We start from the raw sequence: 26,688 nt of genomic DNA on the forward strand, positions 1-26,688 counted from the left end.
AGGCTGAGACTGCAGTGAGCCATGATCATACCACTGCACTCCAGCATGGGCACTAGAGCAAGACCCCGTCTCGATATACATATATATATATGTAGTGAGAGAGAGAGACAGATAAACAGACAGACAGACATAGATTTTCCTTACTGCAAGTTAGGGTGCTATTTTGAAGGGACGCACAGGTAGACTTGGAGTTTTTCAATTACTCCCTTCACTTGATTCTCCATATACCATAGGTCAGTTACTTCGGCTGAGAAGGGCCATCTGCCTCCCTGGCTGAGCCAGATCTGCCAGCCTGGCTCATGGTAAGTATTTGCTTTTCCACTGTGCTCCCTTAACCAAAAGCCAGAACTCCTTAAGCTGAGGACCTTTTCTATTCTGAAGGTTCTGTCCTCCAAAGCACCCAGAAAACCTTTCGGTTGAATAGGAAATATAAAATTTGCCAAGGGGGTAGATCTTAAGTGTTCTCACCACACTCACACACACAAAAAAGAAAACAAACAAACAAACAAAAAAAAAACCCAGCAATATATGAGATGATAGATTTGTTAATTCACTTGATTCTAATGACTTTTTCTTTTTTCTTTTCGAGATGGAGTCTTGCTCTGTCGCCCAGGCTGGAGTGCAGTGGCGGGATGTCGGCTCACTGCAAGCTCTGCCTCTTTTACATAACATCTATGAATATGTAAACATCAAGTTGTACACCTTAAACATATAATTTTTACTTGTCAATCATACTTCAATCAATCTGAAAAACAAAGAAAATACGAAAAGCCTCTGGTTAATCCGCAAATTCTGATAGCTGTTAGTTTAAAGTGGCCACAGTAAAAAGAAGATCACGCAGTTTTTATGACTTCATGCAAAAATAAATCCTAACCCAGAATTGGCCAAAACGCCTCATAACTTGATAAAAAGCAGCTCAATATAAGAAGTGAATTGGGTGATGTTCGTGTGGTAGACGCACGCACACACACGGGCATAGTTTCCTACCCCACCCTTGGATTCTGTTGTTATTGCATCATGTTCCATCACAAATTTTTTCAGCAACTTAGTTGCTGAGATGGATGGCACAATCCTGGGGTTTTCTGACCTTGATCAACATGAAGAAAATTTCAGCTGAACTGTGCAAAAGTGCAGGGAAAACATAAATCACATTTGGACAGGGCATGCTTTCTATCTAAAGTGTGAAGTCACCCAATCACACATCAAGAAGTGGGATAATAGAACCCACCAACTGAAGAGAAAGAAAAATTAATTAACGTTCACTCCACTCATCACAAAAAAAGACACTGCCTTTTTTTTTGTTAGAAGAGATGACAGAACAATCTTAGAAAAATAGCTCTGTGCTCGATTAAGCATTTCCTAAATGCATTTTCATTCAGAGTTTAAAGAAAGAAGTTTGCTAAAAATTACACAAAAGAATAGACTTGTTTCTTTTAAGTAAAATAAGTGGCACATGAAAGTAATAGCTATAATTAGTGGTATTAAAATGTAAGCAATTCATCCCCAATTAATACAAAATTGCCAAGAGATGACAAATATCATCACAGACAAATCACACTTTTAAAATTAAGGCATCAAAACAAAAACCTTGTTATCTGAGGATGACATCTTGTGAATTGTTACCATAATGTAATCAATAGAGAACACTTCTCAAGTACCTAGGAAAGTGTGGCTACCCATGGCTGATATAAAGCTCTCACTTGTTAAATTATCTTTAAGCCGTGCACTAGGCATGAAAATACCGGTGCCTTGTTAAGCTGCAAATCCATAACATAAGGAAAACAGGCATGCCCCAAAAAACAGAAGCATCTTTGGGCTGAAACACACAACATGTGGCTTTTTATCACTCCTCAGATGCCAGATTCTGTGCCAGGAACAACTGAACTATATCTGGCAGGTGCCCTGTGGCTCTTACTCCGCCACCCTTGGCAGGCGTCACTAATCAATCATGCACTCTTTCTGGGAGAAGCCACATGCCACAATCTGAGACTCCTCATCAACAAGGTGTTCTGTGCAGCCACAATCCATCTGAGTTGACACCAGAGATTCAATCTGTTTCCAATCCCTGGTCTGCACCTTTACTTAGTTTTCTCAACTCCATGCTCTTTCACTCAGATTGAGAAGTAGCTACAGAATACACAAAACTCTAGACAGGTAATTGAGGGTTTGGTATCCAGCTTAAGCTTTGTAATTTACTTTGCTATCACCTTAACTGGTCCTAAATGTACACTCTGATCTCACTAGGAATCTAAGACACAGAGTCAAAGATTTAAAAAAGAGTAGGAGGAAAGCAGATATAAGTGTAATAATCAGGCAGCTTATACATCTTTTTTTGGTTGTTGTTGTTGTTTTTTTTTAAGAGATAGGGTCTTGCTCTGTCACCCAGGCTGGAGTACGGTGGTGCGATTATAGCTCACTGCAGCCTTGAACTCCTGGGCTCAAGAGATCCTTCTCCTCCTTAAGCCTTCTGAGTAGCTGGGACTACAGGCATGCACCATCATGCCTAACTATGTGGCTATTTTTTTTTCTTCAGTTTTGCAGAAATGGGGTCTATCTTGCCCAGGCTGGTCTCAAACTCCTGAGCTCAAGTAATCCTCCCGCTTGTGTCCAAAAAGCACTGGGATTCCAGGCGTGAGCCACCGTGCCCAGCCAGCTTGCACTTATTCAAGGTGCATCCTGTGCCTAGCGAAGATGATAAGTACCCTCAGTGTAAGAGCTCACTGAGTCCCACAGTGACCCTGGAAAATATTCTCTCCTCCTCTCCATTTTATATGAGACCTTGAGCATGTGAGAGGTTAAATAACCAGGAAGCCACCAAGCTGGGGTTCAAAGCCAGGCCTTTTAGAATCCTAAGCTGAAGCTCTTAGCCACACGGTTATACCTGGGATTCTTTAGATGCGCTTCCCAAAGCCAACTTCAAGGCTGATGGAGGGTGTATGAGACCAATAGCCCGATCTACCTCAGTGCTTTTCATTGCACTCTTTGGGTTACCACTGTGCCCATGGCACCGCTGAGGGTGCCCAGCGGCTTCTCATCATCTGTCATGTAGGTTTCGGGCCCATCAGAGGCTAATTTAACTCAACATCACATTCACTTTAGAAGCGCTGCAACTTTTTACCTGCCTACCTCTCCCGCAACCCACCACCACCCTCACATTTTCCTAAAATAAATGAAAGAGGAAAGTACGACTCACATCTCATTTTCAAAGTTTAGTAAAAGAGTTAACCTGTGAATAACATATAAAAGGCAGGTGCAGAGACCCATCCTAGAGTCAGAAGCTCTTGCCTACAAAAATAACTGTCAGCTGTGCTGGCAAGTGAGGCACTGCCTGGAACCATGAGCATTTTGATGGTTCTGTGGAGCAGACTCATTGAGGACTCCGAGATAAATACCTTAGGCTGAGTAACTGGGAGGAAATATAAATGCAGAGATATATCACAGGATGGCATTTAGCAGTAGCCCAGGTTATTTCTGTTGAGGGCTGTGTTGCAGTAACTCTCGTAAGGAAAGTCACTGTTTACCTGTGTGTCAGGCCCTAAGCATGTGGAGCATAGAAGGGACATGTTTTCTTGATCCTGTGAAGCATGCTTGGAAGAAGCAGTACAGTCTAGAGGTTAACACTCAAACCAAGACTTCCTGGGTTTGAATCCCGCCTCCACACTTACCACCTGGGTGACCTCAGTCATTTTTTTTTTTTTTTTTTTTTGGAGACAGAGTCTTACTCTGTCACCCAGGCTGGAGTGCAGGGGCATGATCTCAACCCATTGTAACCTCTGCCTTCCAGGTTCAAGTGATTCTCCTAACTCAGCGACCCGAGTAGGGTGGCTAGGATTATAGGTGCCCACTACCGCACCCAGATAAATTTTGTACTTGTGGTAGGGCTGGGGTTTCATCATGTTGGCCAGGCTGGTTTCAAACTCCTGACCTCAGGTGATCTGCCCGCCTCGGCCTCCCAAAGTGCTGGGATTAGAGGCATGAGCCACTGCGCCTGGCCTCAGTCACATTCTTGAACTCCGCCTGTATTAGTCTGTTTTCAAGCTGCTGTTAAAGACATATCTGAGACTGAATAATTTATAAAGAAAGAAAGGTTTAATAGACTCACAGTTCCATGTGGCTGGGGAGGCCTCATAATCATGATGGAAGGTAAAAGACGCGTTTTATGTGGTGGCAGAGAAGACAGAAAAACAAGCGAAAGGGGTTTCCTTTTATAAAACCATCAGATCTCGTAAGACTTATTCACTACCACGAGAACAGGGTGGGAGAAACTGTCCCCATGATTCAGTGACCTCCCACCAGGTCCCTCTCACAACATGTGGGAATTATGGGAGCTCTAATTCAAGATGAGGTTTGGGTGGGGACATATCACCTCCATTCCTCATTTTTCTCATCTGTAACATGGGTATAAATATTGTATCTGTCTTAAAGGAACTTTTTAAGGATTCAATAATACAATATGCATAAAGTACTAAAAAATGGTCTATGGCCTTTAGTAAATCCTCAATGCAAGGTAGTTGCTATTATTATTATTATTATTATTATTATTCATTTTCCCTTCTAGGAAAAAAAATCAGTCAAGGTTTCTTTAGCGGACAATCCCTCTTTCTTCTTCTTCTTCTTTCTTTTTTTTTGAGATGGAGTTTCACTCTTGTTGCCCAGACTGGAATGTGATGGCATGATCTCAGCTCACTGCAATCCCCACCTCCTGGGTTTAAGTGATTCTCCTATCTCAGCCTCCCAAGTAGCTGCGATTACAGGTGCCTGTCACTATGCCTGGCTAATTGTTTTTTATTTTTTATTTTTAGTAGAGACGGGGTTTCACCATATTGGCCTGGCTGGTCTCCAATTCTTGACCTCAGGTAATCTGCCCACCTGGGCCTCCCAAAGTGCTGGGATTACAGGCATGAGCCACTGTGCCCAGCCCCCTCCCTCTTTTTTAAGTCCATTTAAGTCATTTAGCTGGACCCTCATCCCACGTCTGGGGTGGCTGACGGAAACAAACAGGAGGGACACTGCCCTTTATAGCTAAGAGACACCTGTTAAGCCACATCCAGGAATTGTACTAAGCCACTGAAAAAGAAGCTCCTTTTCTCCGCAGGTGGGAGTTAATACAGCTGGTGGTTGCCATCCTTAGCATCTGGTGAAATTAAAACACCAGCATCCAGCTATGCCAGAAGACAGCCCCATTTTACTCATAACTGTCATGTAATTTTCTCCTTAAGCTGGTCCGACTTCATTTTCTATGACAATTGAAAACGCCCCGGCTAATGCTGTGCACACGAACAATGCATGGGATGCATGATTTACAAACAATGTCTGTCCCTGCTTCACAGACGATGCAGCTGTGGACAGACAGGAATGTGGGAATGTGACTTTTCCAAGGTCTGCCAGCTGGTGAAGGGGCAGAACCAGGATTCAACTCCAGATCCCTTTGACTGTAAAACCGTACTACCTTGTCTTTCGAAATAAATTAGGAGGAGTGAACAAAACTTCTGAGGATTTCCCGGCAGCAGCCCGTCTCCACTAACTGAATATCTCCAGGATTGACTTCCATCCCCTCCTATCTGTGGGTTCTGAACACGCAATTTCAGACACTGGATTCATCATCTCTGCTGTTGCCTGGTCCCCAGTCTCAGTAAAAATGATGTTGAATCTCCCTGGTGGTGGGCTACATGTGCAGCTCTCTCCCGCAGCCCTGCTTCTCAGCAGAGCACAAAGGCACAATGAGATCTACTTGTGATATATGCACCATGTCCCACCAAGAAGCCATCCACAAATTCTTATTAAGCAAAGGAGCTGAGGCAGGTCTGCAGATACAAGATGATTTGCTCATACTAGGTGATCATGCACCTTTCTTTGACCAGAGATCATAGGACCAGGGGTGAGGTGTTGCCCTAAACAACAGGCTGGCTGGCAGCTATGCATTAGTTTGGAATGAGAGCCATGCCCAAGAGGAACGACGGTTACTAATCTGAAGAAGATTGACAGTTTCAGGGAATCTGCCTAAGATGTAAAATACAGAATAAACAGAAAAGCCCAGCAACACAGTGAAAGGCTTTGCTGGTATTAGATCTCTCTGTCCCATTCCTTGGCTAGAGATGGCTGGACCAGGAGGAAACTGACAGAAGTCTCAAAGGTCATGCACACGCATAATCTATGAGCAAGTAGACTCCATAAGACAAAGAAACTGTTTTTACACACCTGACCGTTTCTCCTGGTGATAGCACATTCCATGTGACATAGATTTCATTCTATATTAAAGGACATAATGCTCTTCCTGCTCATAAGGTTTCAGGTGGATTAGCCTTTACCTGCTTTGAGCCTCATCTCAAGCCACTTTTTCCACTGCTGCCTAACCCCCAGCTAGACTGACCTCTATTCAGTTCCTTAGTCATGCCATGCTCAACCTCCAGACGCCCTCCTCTGCACCTGGCCCAGGATGCTGTCCACCCCATCTCCCTTCAGACTCAAACTCAAATACCCTTCCTGTAGGATGCTCTAATTTTCATTTCCAAAGATTCCAGGAATTTTGGAGCTTCTTCCATTTTAATGCATACGCATAACCAGCCTTAAACAAAGGACACTGGAAGCAGAAAAGAAATCCAGTCCCCAGGGGACTTTGTGAGTCTCATCCAGATGGGTGCTCACCGCAGCTTCTGCCCTTATCTGCCTTAAATATCTCGCTTTGGTCTATGAAGGGAAACTCTTCCATGAATACTCCCCATTATAGAAAGAGGCCCTCATAGGAAGGACTGAACCTTCCCCTTCCGTCTTTGCTCTGCTATCAGAAGTGCAGAGATCTAGTCCACTCGTATTCCCAGAGGCAAGAGGGCGGCACTAATAGAAACCAATCCTGCTGGCTATGTCATGCTCATATGCAGCCTCATTGGCACATAAGCCCTAAACCAGGAGATTAATCTATTGTCAGTGTTGATCAACGCCTTTCTTCCACATGGTAGCAAAGTGTACAGAAATACTTAAGCTGAACCATCTCTGACAAGTTCCTGGGTGGAGTCATTCATGACGCCCATCCATCATCAGTAAGTCATGTGGATAGGACTTATCTACTCTCTTGAAAATGCAAACCTTCCTTCTCCCCATCTCCTGCATGCCTCTAGTTCAGACCCATCCTCCAACCTGCCTTCCACCCTGGACTCCTGTGTCCATCTCTGCCCACTTCTGGTTCCCTCCTGCACACAAGGAGAGTTTGAAACTTAAATAATGCAAACAAGAAACTCTCCGCTGAATGCAAACCCACCAGTAGAAAACAGTGTTTCCTACCCTTCAGTTATGTGCAGTCCATACTCACAATATTTCCACATTCATGTGCTTTTCTTTAAATTGTTTTTGTTATTAAAAAATGTGTTACAAGTCATTTAAGTTTTTATTTTAAAGAAAGGAAACAGCTCGTTGAAGTAAACAGAAAGAGCAGTATCCTTTGTCATAAGTAGAAAATAACTCTAATTCAAAAGTAAAACACTGTTATTCAGTTAAAGCCAGATGCCAGAACTGCCTGTAAAGGGCTCTGGGTCTCTTGGTTAAAAAGGTAGATGATGGGCCGGGCGCGGTGGCTCAAGCCTGTAATCCCAGCACTTTGGGAGGCTGAGACGGACGGATCACGAGGTCAGGAGATCAAGACCATCCTGGCTAACACGGTGAAACCCCGTCTCTACTAAAAAATACAAAAAACTAGCCGGACGAGGTGGCGGGCGCCTGTAGTCCCAGCTACTCAGGAGGCTGAGGCAGGAGAATGGTGTAAACCCGGGAGGCGGAGCTTGCAGTGAGCTGAGATCCGGCCACTGCACTCCAGCCTGGGCGACAGAGCGAGACTCCGTCTCAAAAAAAAAAAGGTAGATGATCAAACATTTGAGTCTTTTAGGTATTTTTTTTTTAATCAACCACCAAATTATGTCTTTAATGTAATGTTAAGGTCTGAGAAATAGTTGACAAGGAAATAACTTCCGTACTATGTGATTTGATACCATATCCATGAACTGCCTGAAGATACCTTGTTTGCCACCTGAAATCTAATCTAACTGTTTGAACACTTGTACAATACTGGCCTGCAGGAAAATGTGTTCCACTTCTATACCTTGTCTCTATTTTTCTCCCTGGCTTCATTGAGGTACAAATAAAAAACAAAAATTGCATGTATTTAATAGGTACAATGTGATCTTTTGATAAACGTTTACATTATGAAACGATTACTACTACTAAGCTAATTAACGTATCCATCATCTCACATACTTACTTTGTGTGTGTGTGTGTGAACACTTGAGATCTACTCTTTTATCACATTTCAAGTCTAAAATACATTAATTAACTCTAATCACTACGGTGTACATTAGTTCTCTATAACTTAATCATCTTATAGACGAAAGTCTGTATCCTTTGACCAAGATCCTCCCTTTTTTTCGCCCCCCAGTCTCTGGCAACCCACCACCCTACTCTCTGCTTCTTTGAGTTTGAATTTTTTAGATTCCACGTAAAAGTGAGATCATGTACTATTTGCCCTTCTGTGTCGGGCTTATTTCACTTTACCTAAAGTCCTCTAGGTTCATCTATCTTATTGCAAATGGCAGGATTCCCTTCATTTTAACAGCTAAATAATATTCCATTTTAGAACTTCCATGCTATTAAAATGGATATTCTTATATAATACCCTTATAGCCATTATGCACAATGGTATGGAGGTCCTTCAAAAAATGAGAAATCGAACTACCAAATAATCCAGGCATCCCAATGCTTAAATCACCATCTCAAAGAGACAGTTGTATTCCCATGTTCACTCTGTCACACATCACAAAAAAGGGGCAACTCAGCCCTGTGATTTCTCAAGGTCCAGGCTGATTTCATCTTGTGCGAGTCAAAGTGTTCAGCTTCCTGCACTCAACCCCAGGGCCAGCTTCTGGGTCTGTCTCTGGGCTCCATTCCCAGTTCTTATTCCCCTGATGATTTTCACTTTGGCTGGGTTCTTCATACAAAGTGTAAGTAGCTTCTTGGTGCTGTGTAACTCTGGCCCCATCCAGTAAAGATTTGCCTTCCATGGGCACAGAGGATTGACACAGAGCCTCAATCCGTCGGCCTGATAAACTATTACCTCCGTAACCTGTTACCTACTCACTGCTATAGTCTCTCCTTTGGCCAATCTCAGAGACAACCACCAGACTTGTGTTTGCCATAAACAGACCATGTTCTCTACATTGTGTTGTCCTTGCCATGCTGTTCCCTCTGCCAGAAAGGCCTTTAGTAGACCGACAAAGCCTGGAATTATGTACATGGGAGCTCTTTCTAACCAACTGAGAGTTAGCTTGCAACACTCAAGTCTCGTTTCTTGAAACTTTTCTGCATAACTGCTTCATTTGGCTTGCACATAGTGTGTTAAAAATCAGTGGTATTACAGGAAAATCCAGATTGGCTTAGAAAACATCAGTACTGAATCTATATTCCACATGGCCCCATTTAGCTGAATAATAGTTCCCAAGATATGAAGGCATCACCCTCCAGGTCGCTGCAGTGCACAGGACTTCACGTTAAAGACAATCACTCCGCTCCCCTCTCCATTAATTCATTAATTCCTACCTGCACTGGGCAAGCAGGTGCATTTGCATTTCTTGACCTACACCAAGGATCCCCTTCCTCTATGAAATATTTCCAAGGTCTACTAGGTTCCATTGGTTGCCTACTCCCCTGAGGTCCCCTAAGACTTTCCAGGGCCTCATTTTATAAAATAAATGTAATGATAAATGACATGGTAGGCCTGTAGGTGTGGATACCAGTAAAAATAAAAATAACAGCAGCTACAGTTAATCGAGTTCTTATTTTGTACCAGGTATTATATAACATGATTTGCAGTATTATCTTATAAATTCCTCAAACCAATATTTCAAGCAGATTGTATCACCCCCAATTTACAGATAAGCAGATGGAGATAGATACAGGGTAAGAAAGCTTCTCAAGGTCACAGAGCTGCTATTTAGGAGGGCTGGGATTGAAACCCAGACATTTCAAGCTCCAAAGGCTATGTACAGACTCTGGAGTAAGAATCTCTGAGCTCAAGTCCTGGCCTCATGATACATCTTGAATAATCTTGGGTAAGTGACTTAATGTGTGTGAGCTACCAACCATTATCTATGCAAGAATTACTTTTTCATGTTTATTTTTAGTTCTGGGGTACATGTGCAGGATGTGCAGGTTTGTTATGTAAGTAATCGTGTGTCATCGTGGTTGGCTGTACCTATCAATCCATCACCAAGGTATTAAACCCAGCACACATGAGCTATTTTCCCTAATATTCTTTAAGCAAGAAATTCCTTTCTTTTTTTTTTTTTTAGATGAAGTCTCACTCTTGTTGCCCAGGCTGAAGTGCAATGGCACGATCTCAGCTCACTGCAACCTGCGTCTCCCGGGTTCAAGCAATTCTCCCACCTCAGCCTCCCAAGTGGCTGGGACTACCGGTGCGCACCACCACACCCAGCAAATTTTTCTATTTTTAGTAGAGAGGATGTTTCACGATGTTGGCCATGCTGGTCTTGAACTCCTGACCTTGTGATCCGCCCTCCTCAGCCTCCAAAGTGCTGGGATTACAGGTGTGAGCCACCACGCTCAGCCTCCCTAATACTCTTTAAGCAATAAGTTCTAATCCTTGTGTCTACTGTGCTGAAATTGCCAAAGGTAGGAACCGAATCAGGTCTTTGGAAACTAAGGTCAGCACTCCAGTTCCGGTGCTACTGTCCCTCATCCTCAAAGACAGAAGACATCTGGCCATCCCACTGTTGGGCGCCAGCTACTTCCTGGAGGGGCATGCTCGTGAACACCGTCAAGAACCCCCACCGTGAGCCAGCTACAGCTGCAATGTGGGAGCCGACAGCCTGCCCCATATTGAAAACCATACCGTTTACTTGGCGATAAATGAAGATGCCAGTCGAGGCAGAAATCCATCAACTGGGAAGTATAATTCTCATACTCTACAAATGTAATTCTTGTGTTTTTTGTTTTGTTTTTTTTTTTTGTGCAAGGCAGGGTAGTAGCATTGAACCTCAGAGCGCAGACTCTGGAGTAAGAATCTCTGAGCTTAAATCCTGACCTCTTGCTTGAGTGATCTCAGGCAAATCACTGAACGTGCCTGAGCTTCCTTTATTTTCCCTGTAAAACAGGGAAATGATGGTACTTCCACCCCACAGCTGTTTTAAGTATCTGGCAGTACTTAAGATGCCTGATCTGGAAGAAGAATTGTAAAAAGATGAGTTCAGAACTCTCAGTGTTAACCACAGCACGAAGGCTTCTATCTCCCAACCGCAGCTTCAATGGGACCCAATCTGAAAGTCACCATAACTTGGAAAACCACTCAAACTCCTTTCATGCAATTTTATAGCAGATCTGAACCCGTTTAGCTGCACCGGGCCAGGCGATAAGTGAGAAGAGGAAGCCCCGTCTGTGTTTACAGCCTTTGACAAATGGGCTCTCGTCTCCTCCTGACAGATTCTCCCCCTGACTGATCCATCAGACTCTCCTCTCATCATCTGAATCTCAGTCTTCGTAATAGTATTGAAATTCAGATGGATTTTGCACCACAAATAAAAATGAATTTCAATGCCTCAGTGCCCCAGCGGAAACACGGGTACTGTAAATGTCAAACGCATGGGGTTTTGTGAGGCCGTACTCCAAGTGATGGGTTACCTCCCGTCACCTTTGCTAAATCTGCATTAGCTCCACAATGTTCACCTGCAGGAGGAAAACAAAACAACACATAACAAAAACCTGTGATCCTGCTTCCTATTAAAGGGTGAAAAACTCCACCAGCCCTTAGGATCTCCCTAGGACACCCTCTGAGACAATGTAAGCAATGACCAGGAACCCATCCAAGCAGAGGTACATTCAGAGGGGCTCTGCTAATTGGCGGGCTTGGAAGCAAAAGAAAAACATAAAACCACTCTCCAAGACACATTATGAATTTCCTCATAAACACCCAGGCAAGGTTTTCCAAATGATAATTAGTTTCCTGTCAGCCTGAGAGAAAATAGGCTTCTGGGGTAAAGAAAAATAGAAAAACAGGAGAGTATAAACGTTCTTTTATTCTATGAAAAGCCTCAGATCGAGCCCAGACTGTGTGCAGACCAAGAAGAATGATTGTATTGCTCTTAAGATGAGGGCTCTCAGCCAGGCGTGGTGGCTCACACCTGTAATCCCAGCACTTTGGGAGGCTGAGGTGGGCAGATCACGAGGTCAGGAGTTTGAGATCATCCTGGCCAACATGGTAAAACCCCATCTCTACTAAGAATACAAAAATTAGCCAGGCATGGTGGTGAGCACCTACAGTCCCAGATACTTGAGAGGCTGAGGCAGGAGAATCGTTTGAACCCAGGAGGCAGAGGATGCAGTGAGCTGAGATCATGATCATACCACTACACTCCAATCTGGAGACAGAGGGAGACTTCGTTTCCAAAAAAAGGCTCTCTTCCACTCTTGAAATTCACCATTTATCTTCTATCATGATGTCTGGTCTAAGATTCAGTGGGAAAATCACTCATCTCAAGGTAAACGGCCCCACTGAATGCAAGAAAATGGGAATGAGGCACAAATCAAAGAGGCCCCACAGGACTCCACGGAAAACCTAAGATTTTATCTTTTCTAAAATTCTTCTATCAAGAAGATATTCAACAACATACATAGGTATAGATCAAGGTACACAAATATATCCTTCTATATGGAATATCTAGAATCGAAGTAGACAGAAAGCCAGGGGAGGTGAAAGCAAAACAAAAAATAATGAAAAATAATGTGATTCTTGGGAAGCCATTGCATCCTATAGGGATTCTGTGAAGCTCCCTTAACTAAAAAAACAAAAGAAAACAAAACAAAACAAAAACAGGAAACAAAAAAAGCTTTAAAGAAAGCACCACCAGTTCTCTTTCAGAGCTCTCAACAGTCGTAAAAATCCACATGGGCCAAGAGGCTGCCACTTCAGACACAGGTTTACTTATTATTTTGGCACCTCTGTCATCTCTTGTCACTTCAATTCCACTTTATCAAATTACTGATTTTGCCAGAAGCATTTGGATTAAATGGAGAGGGACACGCACAGACACACGTGGGGGAGCAAGTGTCATGACTCCAGTGGTGAAATTTCCTAACTACACGTCCGTGTGGCAGAGGCACCAGAGTGCACTCCCAGAACCTGGTGGCGATCATTGCAGCTGCTGCAGCCACCGTCTCCCTGCGTGGCCTCACACCATATCACCAAGCAGAGAGGGAGGGGGATGGAGCTCTACTGCTGGGGTGAGGGGCACGCTGCCTCTGTGGGATCATTAGAATTTGCTTCTTGACTTTTCAATTAAGAGAACTATCTCCAATATATAAAGCAACCTCCTAAAACCTCACCCCCAACCTCTTCTTAACAATAGTTAGAACCAGAGAAACTATAGCCTGAGTATAAGATTCACTGTATTACTGGGAATTTGAAGGAAGGAAAAAGAAGGAAGGAAGGAAGAAAGGAAGGAAGGAAGGAAGGTGAGAAAGAGGGAAGAAAAGGAGGAGGGAAAAGAGGGAAGGAAGAAAAGAAGGGAGGGGAGGGAAGGGGAGACGAGGGCAAGGGAAGGGAGGGGGAGGGGAGGGGAAGGGCAGGGGAAGGGAGGGAAGGGCATGTGAGGGGAAGGAGGGGAGGGGAGGGAAGGGCAGAGGAGGGGAGGGGAGGGGAGGGGAGGGGATAGAGGGGAGGGCAGGGGAGGGGAGGGGAGGGGTTAGAGGGGAGGGCAGGGGAGGGGAGGAAGGGGGTAGAGGGGAGGGTAGAGGAGAGGTGGGGAGGGGAGAGGAGAGGAGAGGAGTTACCTTTATTAAAAGACAGAATAAAAAGTCCTTAGAGAGTAAGACATTGAGAATTTTAACTGGGTATTACTTTTCTTATCACTAAGATTCACCACCAATTAACTGCAACAAACTGTTCGGAAATTTATCTATCAGTCATATGAGGTCAAGTTGAGAAAACAATGGGAAAACTCATCAGAAACAAGGTTTCATTTGACATTTTTGCCTCAATCAAACAATTTATGGAAAAACTAGAAGTGTGTGTGTGTGTGTGTGTGTCTGTGTGTGCATATTTTCCCCCTTTCTTGGGAAGAGCTGAAATCACATATGCACGGTATGACCATTAATGACTTTGTCCCACCAAGATGCATCACAGAGTAGCAGAGACCTGGGCAGTTGTCATCATCATGATGTCTTAACCACAGGCAGTTCGCACAGGTGCAGCAGAGCTTGGGTGGCTCTCCTTGCCCAGAGCTTACCCTGGCTGCTTATTTATCTTGTGCATGATGGAGCTCAGGTTGTTCTAACAGCATCAGTTCCTATGTGATCTTGCAAGCGCTGTTGGCAGTTAAATTTTTAAAAAAGATACTGGACAAACATGCTGATGAATTCCATAAAAGTCCAAGGGAAACGTAAATGACCTTTGGAAGCAGGTTGGGGAATGTACTTTCTAAACACTGTGACATGAGTGGAATGATTGGGCTGGGCAGAACATTGGTGAAAGACTTTGGACACACGCTTCACCGAAGCAGCAATTCCATCTGTCCAACTCACAGAATATACACATGCATATACCAGCACGCAAACACGTGGTGAACGCAAACGTGAATTGAAATTTCTCTGCCTGCAAACTAGAGCAACACACAACTGAAAGCTGGGATCACGCAGATTGAATTTAACCCACTGTATCATTATTCTTTCCAATGTGAGGAGATTAGCAGTCCTTAAAATAATGTGTGGCTACTGCTTTTTATTTAAAAGCAAATTTTTGTTTTGAGATGTCCTCCCCCACCTTATTAATCAGCAGACATGCCCAAGTCATCATACAATCAGAGCTGAAAACCTCTGCTTGAAATAATAACCCATTTGACAATCATGGTACACTTGAAAAGGGAAACATCTTTCAAACTTGTGGAATGATGTCAAAAGTAGCCAGGAGGTATATACTCTCAACTCGCTTATTTGACCTCTTTGGATCCAAGGCGTACACAGGGTAAAATTTGATCTCCTTGGATGTGCTTTGCTACAGAAATGTCTGTGAACTCTTGTCAATAAAAAGAGACTGTGAAAATATTAACAAACAATTGTCTAACACTTGCTTTTCTTGAGGGGATTCACACTAAGTGTAGCAAAGAACACAAATGGGTGAAGGGACTCTAAATATGTAGAAAATGACATTGTCCCCTCCCCCTTAATCTCAGATAGGAAGCTGTGGCTCGTGTGAATGTGTCATGATAGAAATTGAGGGCAAGCTCTTTTTTTTTTTTTTCCTTTTTGAGCTGGAGGCTCATTCTGTCACCCAGGCTGGAGTGCACTGGTGCAATTTCAGCTCACCGCAATCTCCGCCACCCAGGTTCACGTGATTCTCCTGCCTCCATCTCCCAAGTAGCTGGGATTACAGGCGTATGCCACCACACCCGGCTAATTTTTGCATTTTTAGTAGATAACGGGGTTTCACCATGTTGGACAGGCTGGTCTCCAACTCCTGACCTCAGGTGATCCACCCGCCTCGGCCTCCCAAAGTGTTGGGATTACAGGCATGAGCCACCACAACTGGCCGTGAACTCTTTTTCAAGTGTATGAGCCAGATATATAGGGACGCACCCTGGGAAGCCCAATATTATATATTCTATAATGTATGTAATAATATAATCATACATATGATATACATAATAAACATGAACATCAATATTCAACTTCAATGGGACAAGAGTTAACAGATTAAGTATTTTCCTGAAAAGAAGGGTACGACTGAAACAGAAATCAGCACCATATTTTTTATAAAAATTGCAATACGCACTCTTTATGAAGCCATCAGAAGTAACACAGATTGTAAAGGAGTAAAATGACAAGTATTTTTAAGTCTGATCGTCTTTAAATATGTAATAGACCATGAATCACCTACAAACCATCATCAAGAGAGGCATGACTTAAACACTTGGGTTCCATTTACAGAGTTCTTGTTCTGTTTGAAACTCTAAAAATGAAAAATATTGACTCGCCTTTCTGTCTTCTATTTCCACGCAGGTATTGCAGTCTGCTTTGATATCCTGAGAAGAGAAGAAAAGAAAGGAAAGTGAGAGAAGGAACAGGAGTCAGACTTATGGTCAGAGAACATTCAGTGTTGTTGTTGAAATGCCCTTTAAAATAATAAAGAGCTCATGCTTCTAACAGTTCCTTCTCGAGTCATTGCTCTTTATAGTGCTTTTTAGAGGTATATGCTGTGGTGTTTGCATTAGAGACATATGGATGTCATAAGTAAGTTTTATTACATGCAGATGTGGAGTGTAGGCAAAGGCTATGGATCAGAGGCCATAGCAAAGAGGAACTGATGGCTCATAAAATAATCTGCTCCCCATACAATTGTTCACATCAGCAGAGACTACCTTTAATATCTCTCCCATTCAAAATTGATAGTCAGATATCTCTCACTTCAACACAAACTATTACCATCGATTTTTTATCCTTCCAACCATACAACCATCCATCCATCCATCCTCTATCCATCCATCCACCCAACAAGCCATGTCTATTCATCTAATCATCCATTCATCATTCATTCTGCATCCTTCCTCTATCCATCCACCCATCTATCCATTCATCCACCCACCCATCCTTCCTCTATCCATCCATCCATTCATCCTTCATCCATCCTCTATCCACCAATCATCTACTCACCTGCCCATCCACCTTCATTCATCTTTGCATCCATTCATCCATCCATCCAGTCATCTACCCAGCCATCCCCATCTATCTGGTCATCCATCTATTCTGCATCCTTCTCCCATCCATCTACTCATCCATCCATCCACCCACCTATTCATCCATCCACCCATCCATCTACCCACCCATCCATCCATCTATCCATCCTCTATCCACTCATCTATCCATCCTTCCTTCCTTCATGTATCCTCCATTCATCCCTCCACCCACCCACTCATCCACCCACCCATCCATCTGTCCACTGATCCATCTACCATTCCACTCATTCACGCATTCATATTTACTGCACACCTATTTTTTTCTGCATTTTTTTCTTGTTGTCCTGGTATGAAAAGGTGAAACAAACATAATTCCTACCCTCAGAGAACTCACTAATTAGACAAAATGACAGACACAGTCCCACAAGCAATTGTGGCATTAATTTATTCATATGGAAGATATTTTTTTAGCATCTGTTGGCTGCTAGACCTTGCTGTAGGCATGGAGGACTGAAAAATGTGCAAGACACATGGCAGGCCCATCCTGGTGATGTTTACATTCTTCTAAACAAGACAAGCATTAAACAATGCGTATCACTTAATGGTATTCCAGAAAGAATATGTACTATGAAGAAAAATAAACCAAGGAGAAGGGGATGGGAAATGCCAAGGATAGGGGAATAAGATGTTGATTTTTGCTGAAAAAGTGGAAATTGACCAAAGGCTTGAAGGAAGTTAGGGGGATGAGCCAAGTAGCCAACTGGGGAAGAATGTCCCAGGCAAAGGGAGAGCAAGTTCAAAGCCCCAAGGGGGAAATGCATTGGACAGAGCCAAGCAAGAGGAGGCCACTGTGGCTAGAGGGAAGCAAGAGAGGAAAATAAAGGGAGGAAAATAAAGGTGAATGAGATCACAGGAAGATGTTGACTTTTATTCTGAGAACAATGAGAAACCCCTCAGAGTTTTACTATCTTATTGTGATAAAATACACGTATCATTAACAATTTTACCATTGTAGGTGCACAGTTCTGAGGCATTACCCATTCAAACTGCTATGCAACCGTCACCACCCTCCATCTCCAGAATTTTTTCATTTTTCTACCTGTATCCATCAAACAGTAACTCCTCACTTTCCCCTCCCAGAGCCCCTAAAAACCACTTTCTGCTTTCTGTCTCTATGGATTTTGCTACTCTAGACTTCGCTCATTGTATAAGTCTGCTAGGAATGCCATAAAAATACTAGAGACTAGGTGACTTCAACAACTGAAATTTATTTTCTTAGAGTTCTGGGGGTGGAAGTTCAAGGTCAGGGTCCTGTCGGGGTTCCTGGTGAGGCCTCTCTTCCTGGCTTGTAGCTGCCTCCTTCTCACGGTGCCTCACATAGCTGCTGCTCTGTACTTTTTCAGAGAGAGAGAGAGGGAGACAGATCTATGAGATATCTATCTATCTACCTTTCTTTCTTTTTTTCTGAGATGGAGTCTAGCTCTGTCACCAGGCTGGAGTGCAGTGGCGCAACCTTGACTCACTGCAACCTCCACCTCCCAGGTTCAAGTGATTCTTCTGTCTCAGCCTCCCGAGTAGCTTGGACTACAGGCGCCCACCCAGCCAAATTTGTATTATTAGTAGAGATGGGGTTTCACCATATTGGCCAGGATGCTCTCAATCTCTTGACCTCATGATCTGCCCACCTCACCCTCCCAAAGTGCTGAGATTACAGGTGTGAGCCACTGCACCTGGCCATCTTTCTTTTCTTATAAGACCACCAATCCTATTGGATTAAGACTCATGACGTCATTTAACCTGAATTACCTCCGTAGAGGCCTAATCTCCAAACGCAGTCACGTTGGAAGTTACGATTTCAGTATATGAATTTTAGAGTTACACAATTGAGGCTGTAACACTTGTATAAGTGGAATCATACAACATTTGTCCTTCTGTGCCCGGCTTATTTCACTTACCATAATGTTTTCAAGGTTCATCCATGTGGTAGCATGTGTTAGAATTTCATTCTTATTAAGGATGAATAACATTGCATTGTATGGAGAGACCACATTTTGTTTATCCATTCATAAGCACCATCTGTGGATAGACATTTGGGCTGTTTCCACCTTTTGGCTATTGTGAACGATGCTGCTATGAACATGGGTGTGTACGCATCTATTCAAGTCCCTGCTTTCAATTCTTTTGCGCGTATGCCCAGAAGTGAGATTGCCAAACCCCATGGTAATTCAATGTTTCATTTTTTGAGGAACCACCCTACTCTTTTCCATAGCAGGTGCACCATTTTACATCTCCACTAACAGTGCGCAAGGGTTCCAATCTGTCCACATCCTCAGAGGCACTTGTGGGTTTCACTCAGGCATTCTGGAGAGAGGACAGTCATGACCTGACTTCTATTTTAATAGAACAGGCAGTCAGGGGTTACAAATTTAAGTAGAGAGACCAGTTTGGGGGCTACCACAGGAGTCACAGGTGTGAGATGATGGTGGCTGGATGAGGGTGTGGCAGGGGAAGGGGAGAGAAGTAGTCAGAGGCCACACAGAATCAAAGGGACGTCTTTAAAGAGAGGATGTCGTGTGGGAGAGAAAGATGGTGGCTAGGGGCCACTGCAAGGTCTGTAGCCTGGCCATGCTCTCCATGGAGGCAGGGAGGGTATGGATGTGCAGGGTGGTATAGGGGGTTACAAACATTAGGGGCTCCAGGCTGGGCATGGTGGCTCACGTCTGTAATCCCAGCACTTTGGGAAACCGAGGCAGGTGGATCACCTGAGGTTGGGAGCTCGAGATCAGCCTGGCTAACATGGTGAAACTCCATCTCTACTAAAAATACAAAATTAGCTGGGTGTGGTGGTGCACGCCTGTAATCCCAGCTACTTGGGAGGCTGAGGCAGGAGAATTGCTTGAACCTGGCAGGCGGAGGTTGCAGCGAGCTGGGATCGTGCCATTGTACTTCAGCCTGGGCGACAAAGTGAGACTCCATTTCCAAAAAATAACCAACAAACCAACCAATTAAACAAACAAAAAACATTAGGGACTCCATTTTGGTTAAGTCGATAGAAATGCTGATTTTCTCACCAAGAAGTAGTGGGGTTCTCTCTGTGGATGCATCATGAGGAAAGGTTAATATGAGAAGCTGGTGATTTATTAGTAAACCCAACAAATTCTAGGTCCCTTTGAATCCAGAGTGGAACAAAGAGAGACAATATAATAAGGTGAAGATCTGTATAGCAAATGTCTTGTTTTATGTAGAACAGACTGTTTCCTATCAGTCAAGTGGGACTGAACCAGTGAGCAACGATTGAATACCTCCCTCTTTCGTGCCAGGTACTGTGCATGGTGTTTTTCTTACTGCCTCTAAATTACCAACAATCAAACAAAATGGGTATTCCTTAGTTACCTTCTGGTGTGATAATTGTGACTAGCCATTAGGTAACTGACCCTGAATCACACAATCAGGAAGCTTAAATCCGTAAGCAGACGCGGTCCCTAATCAGGTGCTTTCCCTTCCCTCCAGGTAATTTTATTTTCCTCAAGGTGGTTTGGTCAGCTAACGTAATTTACGCCACAGGTTTCACTCTTTTTCCTTGCTTAGATGTGCTTCTCAAAGTGAGACTCTCCGACCAGCAGCATGAGCTGCTGTTAAAAATGCATATTCTTACAGTTATTATGGAAAACGGTGTGGAGGCTTCTCAAAAAATTAAAAATAGATGTACTGTATGATCCAGCAATCCCACTACTGAATATTCACTCAAAGGAAATGAAATCCATACATCAAAGAGATCTCTGCACTTTCTTCTTCATTGCAGCATTATTCACAAGAGCCAAGAAAGGGAATCAAACTGAATATTCCACATGTTTACAGCAGCACAGTTCACAACTGCAAAAATATGGAACCAGCCCAAATGCCCATCAATCAATCAACAAGTGAATAAAGTGTGGTATATTGAACGCTATATGTGTGTGTGTATATATATATATGAATACAATATATAATATACTATACATATATAACAGAATACTTTCCCAATATACATACATACAGACACACACACACATATATATAATGGAATACTATATATTATATATATGTAATAAAATACTCCCCCAATATATATATAATGGAATACTACTCAGCCATAAAAATGAATGAAATAATGGCATTCACAGCCACCTGGATGGAACTGGAGACCATTATTCTAAGTGAAATAACACAGGAATGGAAAATGGAACATTGCATGTTCTCATTCATAAGTGGGAGCTAAGCGATGAGGAAGGAAAGGCATGAGAATGATACAGTGGGCTTTGGGGACTCAGGGGAAAGGCTGGGGAGTGGTGAGGGGTAAAAGGCTACATATCGTGTACAGTGTACACTGCTTGGGTGGTGGTTGCATCAAAATCTCAGAAACCAGCAGTGAAGAACTCATTCATGTAACCAAACACCACCTGTTTCCCAGAAACCTACTGAAATAAAACAAAAAGCAAAAAACTAAGCGTCCATCAAGGAAGAACCAGATAAAGCAAATGTGGTATATATACCCAATGGAATACCATTTCAGCCTTAATAAAGAAGGAAAGCCTGTCATTGTAACAACACGGGTGAACTTGGAGAACATTATGCTAAGTTGAATAAACTAGTTACAGAAAGACCAATGCTGCATGAAACAAATATAAAAAAATATATTAAAGAGTACAATGGTGGTTACCAGGGGCTGGCAGGAACTCCCCTCTCTACCAGGGGGTTTCTTGGGGAGACATGGGCCTAAAGACATAAAATTTCAGTTAGGAGGAGTAAGTTCAAATATTATACAACATGGTGACTACAGTTAACAATAACGTGTTGTAATCTTGAAAACTGATAAAGTAGATGTTATGTGTTCTAACCACAAAAAAATGACAATGTGAGGTAACGTATATAATATTAGGTCTACTTAGACATTCCACAACGTACGCACATTCCAAACATCACGTTGTACACGATAAATATATGTAACTTTTGTCAGTTAACATAAATAAGGAAAAAAAATCCACATTCTCAGGCTCTATTTTCTGTAGAAAATGCCATTGAGAAATGAGGTGAGAAAAAGCAGCTGTCTGCTTCTGCGCGTTCTGACCAGGTGAAACATGCATTTCTGCTCTCTCCCGAAGCGAAAAATAAGAGGTTTGCATGGAAGAATCCTCACTTACTGAATCCAAAATTCAATGGGTGAGGGCCCATCGATGCATGCTACCAAGCCCTCCAGGGGATGTGGCAGTGGACTGAAGACTGAAGGGTGGGAGGACAGGGCTGTGGATAATCCTAGTTCTGGCATTAGACGCCTGACATTAGACTCACAGCATTAGACTCTTAAAGCAGGGTGACGCTATTTAATAACCATGCAGTCCTTCAGCAAGTTTCCCTCATCTGTGCATACGGGGAGTATGAGGAACTTCCTACTCAACGTGCAGTCTGCACCCCAGCAACTATGGTGACCCTGAGAGCTGCTTAAAATGCATCATGCCTGTAATCCCAGCACTTTGGGAGGCCGAGTCTAGAGGATTGCTTGAGTCCAGGAGTTGAAGACCAGACTGGAAAACTTAGGGAGACAGTGTCGCTACAAAATAAATAAATAAATAAATAAATAAATAAATAAATAAATAAATAAATAAACAAACAAACAAATAAACAAAGAAAAAAATTAGCTAGGTGGGGTGGTATGCGCCTGTCGTCCCAGCTACTTGGGAAGCTGAAATGGAAGGATCACTTGAGGGCGGGCGCAGTGGCTCATGCCTCTAATCCCAGCACTTTGGGAAGCCAAGGCGGGTGGATCACTTGAGGTCAAGAGTTCAAGACCAGCCTGGCCAACATGGTGAAACCCCTGTCTCTACTAAAAATACAAAAATTAGCTGGGTGTGGTGGCACACACCTGTAATTTCAACTATAGGTGTGCATGAGAATCACTTGAACCTGGTAGGCTGAAGTTGCAGTAAGCCGAGACTGCACCATTGCACTCCAGCCTGGGTGACAAAGAACAAGACTCTGTCTCCAAACAAAGAGAAGGGGATCACTTATCCCTAGGCAGTCAAGGGTGCAGTGAGCTAGGATTGTACCACTGTACTCCAGCCTAGTGACACAGCAAGACCCCATTTTTAAAAAAGAATGTAACACTTCACACCTCACCCCAGATACATAGAATCAGAATCAACATTAACAAGTAGTATGATGGACTGAATGTGTGTGTCCCCTTAAAATTCATATGTCATAGCTGTAATCCTTAGTGTGGCTGTATTTGGAGATGGGGCCTCTGAGGAAGTGATTAAGGTTAAATGACGTCCTAAGAATTAGTGTCCTTGGGTGGGTTTGGTGGCTCACACCTATAATCCCATCACTTTAGGAGGCCGAGGCAGGTATATCACTTGAGGTCAGGAGCTCGAGACCAACGTGGCCAACAAGGTGAAACTCCATTGGATTTCAATATAATACAAAAATTAGCCAGGTGTGGTGATGGGCACCTATAATCCCAGCTACTTGGGAGGCTGAGACAGGATAATCATTTGAACCCGGGAGGCGGAGGTTGCACTGAGCCCCAAGATCTTGTCACTGCACTTGAGCCTGGGCAACACAGCGAGACTCCATCTCAAAAAAAAAAAAAAAAGTAAAAAGAGAGAATTAGTATCCTTTCAAGAAGAGACACCAGCTATTCTTTCTCTCTCTCTCTCTGGTAGCACAAGCCCAGGAATGTCCACATGAGGACCCACTGAGAATGACTGTCTACAAACCAGGAAGAGCACCCTCATCAGAACCTGACAGTCCTGGCACCTCGATCTTGAATATCCAGCCACAAGAACGATGACAAAGTAAACGTTCTGTTCAGAAGCTACCCAGTCAATGGTAGTTTGTTAGGGCAGCGCAGGCTGACTAAGACAAGGTTCCCAGACGACCTGTAAGGCCCATTCCTAGGACAAGGGATCATGTGTACACGTAGTATCTTCCTTTTCTCACCCTGTCTCCTAAATTAATGGCTGAAGTCTCCGATTGACTTCGGACACTGAGTCAGGAAAAATACCCCTCACTCTTACTAAAAACTCTCCTTGAATTTGTCTGCTAAGAAACCTAAACAGAAACGGGAGATTAACTCGAAATGGGAGTGATGAAAATCACAGCATACTTTTAAAACTAGAAAATACCACTGAGAGATGAGGTGAGAAAAAGTAGCTCTCTGTCTGCTTGTGCCCATTCTGACCAGGTGAAATAAGCATTTCCTTTCTCTCCTCGAGCGAAAATATGTTAGGTTTGCCAAGAAGAGTCCATATCCGATTATGATTTACCCACACAGAAGTGGCAGGTGTTAATCAACGCACTAACGAAATCAATAAACCAAAGACAGATTTTTGTTCTTAATCTGCCACCGAGGACCCACGCAAGCGACAGAAAAGAGCCATCTGGCAGAATCAGAGCTCTTGCCATTTCCCTAAGATTATTCAATTTATTCTTGTCAGGATTAATTTACTAAGCCCATGCTGGATTTTTTATTTAGATGATATTGTTGGTTCGTCATCTGCTGCAGATCTATGCGGGAGACACCCCAGGGGACCGCATTTGCTTCTGAACAATGCTGGACTCAAATTGGAAAAATGTCACTTTGGTGAGAACAAATTATTGTTCGGATCGCTCTGCCTAGAGCTGGTGTCTCTGGATGGGTTCCGACCTGACCTTTTCTGAACCGGAGTCGTCCAGCAAGTACTTCAGCCCCACTCGACCACTTCGCTTGGAAAACAGCTCAACTACTTAAGTGTTAAGTATGAATTTCGAGCTGTGGACTCATCACCAAGCAATCAATTTCCCGACAGAAGCCAGCCCTTCTACTTTTTGTAGCCGGGAAACCCTGAACAGCGGAGGCTCTGTTGCTGGTGACAGATGGGATTCTGCACAGATAGCAGAATCACACTGCTAGGGTCTCTCCTACTGGACTCAACCACACCAGTTCTGGAACCCTGCACAAGGAGGCCGGCTTTGCTTAGCCTCAGTTTCCCCATCTGTAAGAGAAGGATAATAACAATCACGGTTGCCTCATTCGTGGCTAGGCGTACCCAATACATGCCAGGGTCTTAGCGTATGGCAAGTTCTCAGTAAATGTCAGCTCTCCTTGATGACATCTTCCAACAGGCTTTGTGAAATCTGGTTCTGAGTGAAGCATTGAGAACTTAAAAACATTTCTATGGCCGGGCGCGGTGGCTCAAACCTGTAATCCCAGCACTTTGGGAGGCCGAGACAGGCAGATCACGAGGTCAGGAGATCAAGACCATCCTGGTTAACACGGTGAAACCCCGTCTTTACTAAAAATACAAGAAAATTAGCCGGGCGAGGTGGCGGGTGCCTGTAGTCCCAGCTACTCGGGAGGCTGAGGCAGGAGAATGGTGTGAACCCGGGGGGCGGAGCTTGCAGTGAGCTGAGATCGCACCACTGCACTCCAGCCTGGGGCACAGAGCAAGACTCCGTCTCAAAAAAAAAAAAAAAAAAAAAAAAAAAAAAAAAAAAAAAAAAACAACACCTTTCTATTTTTAGAGTTTTCTCTGTCTCTCAGTTCTTCGAGCTTTTAGACATCAAAGCACTGGTGTGTCCGTTCTTTTCAGAAGCAGTTCTCTCTCCTGAGAGAGATGCCTTTTCTTCTACACTTGGTGTGTTGGTTGTTTTTGATAATTTTTGTAGGTCAGGGTTATTCATGCCCACAATGCAGGGATGCCAGCATCCTGGATCCTGTACCAGCATCATTCCCAGCTCTGAAGTATCCGGCAGTTTTAAAGGTTCCCGAGAACAGGTGGAGAGAAACCCCAGCCAGTGAGGCTCCCAAGAGCTCAGAGGGTTTAGAAGCAAGTAGCCAGTACTGGGTTCAACAGTAGCCCCCCAAAAGATATGCTCAAGGCGACTAGTCACTAGTGCCTGTGAATGTGACCTTGTTTGGAAATGGGGTCTTTGCAGACATAATGAAGGGTCTTGAAATGAGAAAATCCTGTATTATCTGGGTGGGTTCTAAATCCAATAACAAGTATCCTTTTAAGAGACAGAAGATAAGAGAAAGCCACATGGAGACAGGTGGGGATTAGAGAGATGCTGCTACAAGCCATGGGACACCCAGCTACCAGACTCTGGAAGAGGCAAGGATGCATTCTCCCCAGAACCTCTGCTGGGAGAACCGCCCTGCTCACACCTTCAATTTGGACTTAGAGCCTCTAGAGCTGTCAGAGAATATATTTCGGTTGTTTTAAGCCACCTAAGATTGTGATGATTTGCTACAGCAGTCACAGAAAATAAATACGGAGGATCAAGGAGCTCCTTGTGCCGATCTCTCTTGCATGATACTTGGCTACTTAACACTGAGAAAAGATAACTGTCGTCCAGAGGTCACCTCCAGTTAGTCTAAGCTCTAGGGGACAAGAAAAACTCCTTTAAAGGAATCCCAGGGCAATCATAGGCAGCTATGCTATGCTCCGGGGCCCAGGTGTTTCCACAATACAGCCCCTGAAAACCTCTAAATTGTAGTCATTCATTCTGGAAGAGCGATGGAAAGAAAAGACCAGGATGCTTATACTTGTCATGAGAAGCTAAGTAAGGATCATATATCCTGGACACAGCACTGTTCTCCTGGATTCAACTACAAAGTCCCAGAGAGCTTTTCATAGGAAATACAGGAGAGTTTCAGCCACTTCGCAGGAGTGTGGGGAGACACAGCCAAAGGTTCCATCGAACAAGCCCAAATTGGCTTGTGATCAACTGAGGAAATGATTACAGCTGAGGAAGAAGGTTTAGCTCTTCCTTTTTCAACAGAAAATAAATGTTATGGCAGAACAGTTTATAATACTCAGACAAGCTACATTTTGACATCAGACTCCAAAAAGAATTCAAACTGCATTTTAAACCTTCACTCAACATTACAAATGGTCTCCTATTGCAAAGGCAAGCTTTCTAATAGTTTGGAGGCATGCTTACGTTCCCT

The 26,688-nt window shown here is 43.5% G+C and overlaps 1 protein-coding gene across 5 annotated transcripts in view; it reads right to left on the reverse strand.

Moving 5' to 3' along the window:
* Positions 1-26,688, reverse strand: part of RBFOX1 (RNA binding fox-1 homolog 1) — a 1,702,422-nt gene that overhangs the window by 1,040,253 nt on the left and 635,481 nt on the right. For all 5 annotated transcript variants that reach the window (XM_025370432.1, XM_025370439.1, XM_025370429.1 and 2 more), the window contains one exon: positions 16,023-16,070. Coding sequence is in view for 3 of the 5 variants with exons in the window: in XM_025370429.1 (XP_025226214.1) it covers positions 16,023-16,070 (48 nt within the window). In the remaining 2 variants the exon portion in view is untranslated. The remainder of the gene's footprint in view (positions 1-16,022; positions 16,071-26,688) is intronic.

The sequence above is a fragment of the Theropithecus gelada genome, chromosome 20 (genome assembly GCF_003255815.1).
Source record: "Theropithecus gelada isolate Dixy chromosome 20, Tgel_1.0, whole genome shotgun sequence".
Taxonomy (NCBI): domain Eukaryota; kingdom Metazoa; phylum Chordata; class Mammalia; order Primates; family Cercopithecidae; genus Theropithecus; species Theropithecus gelada.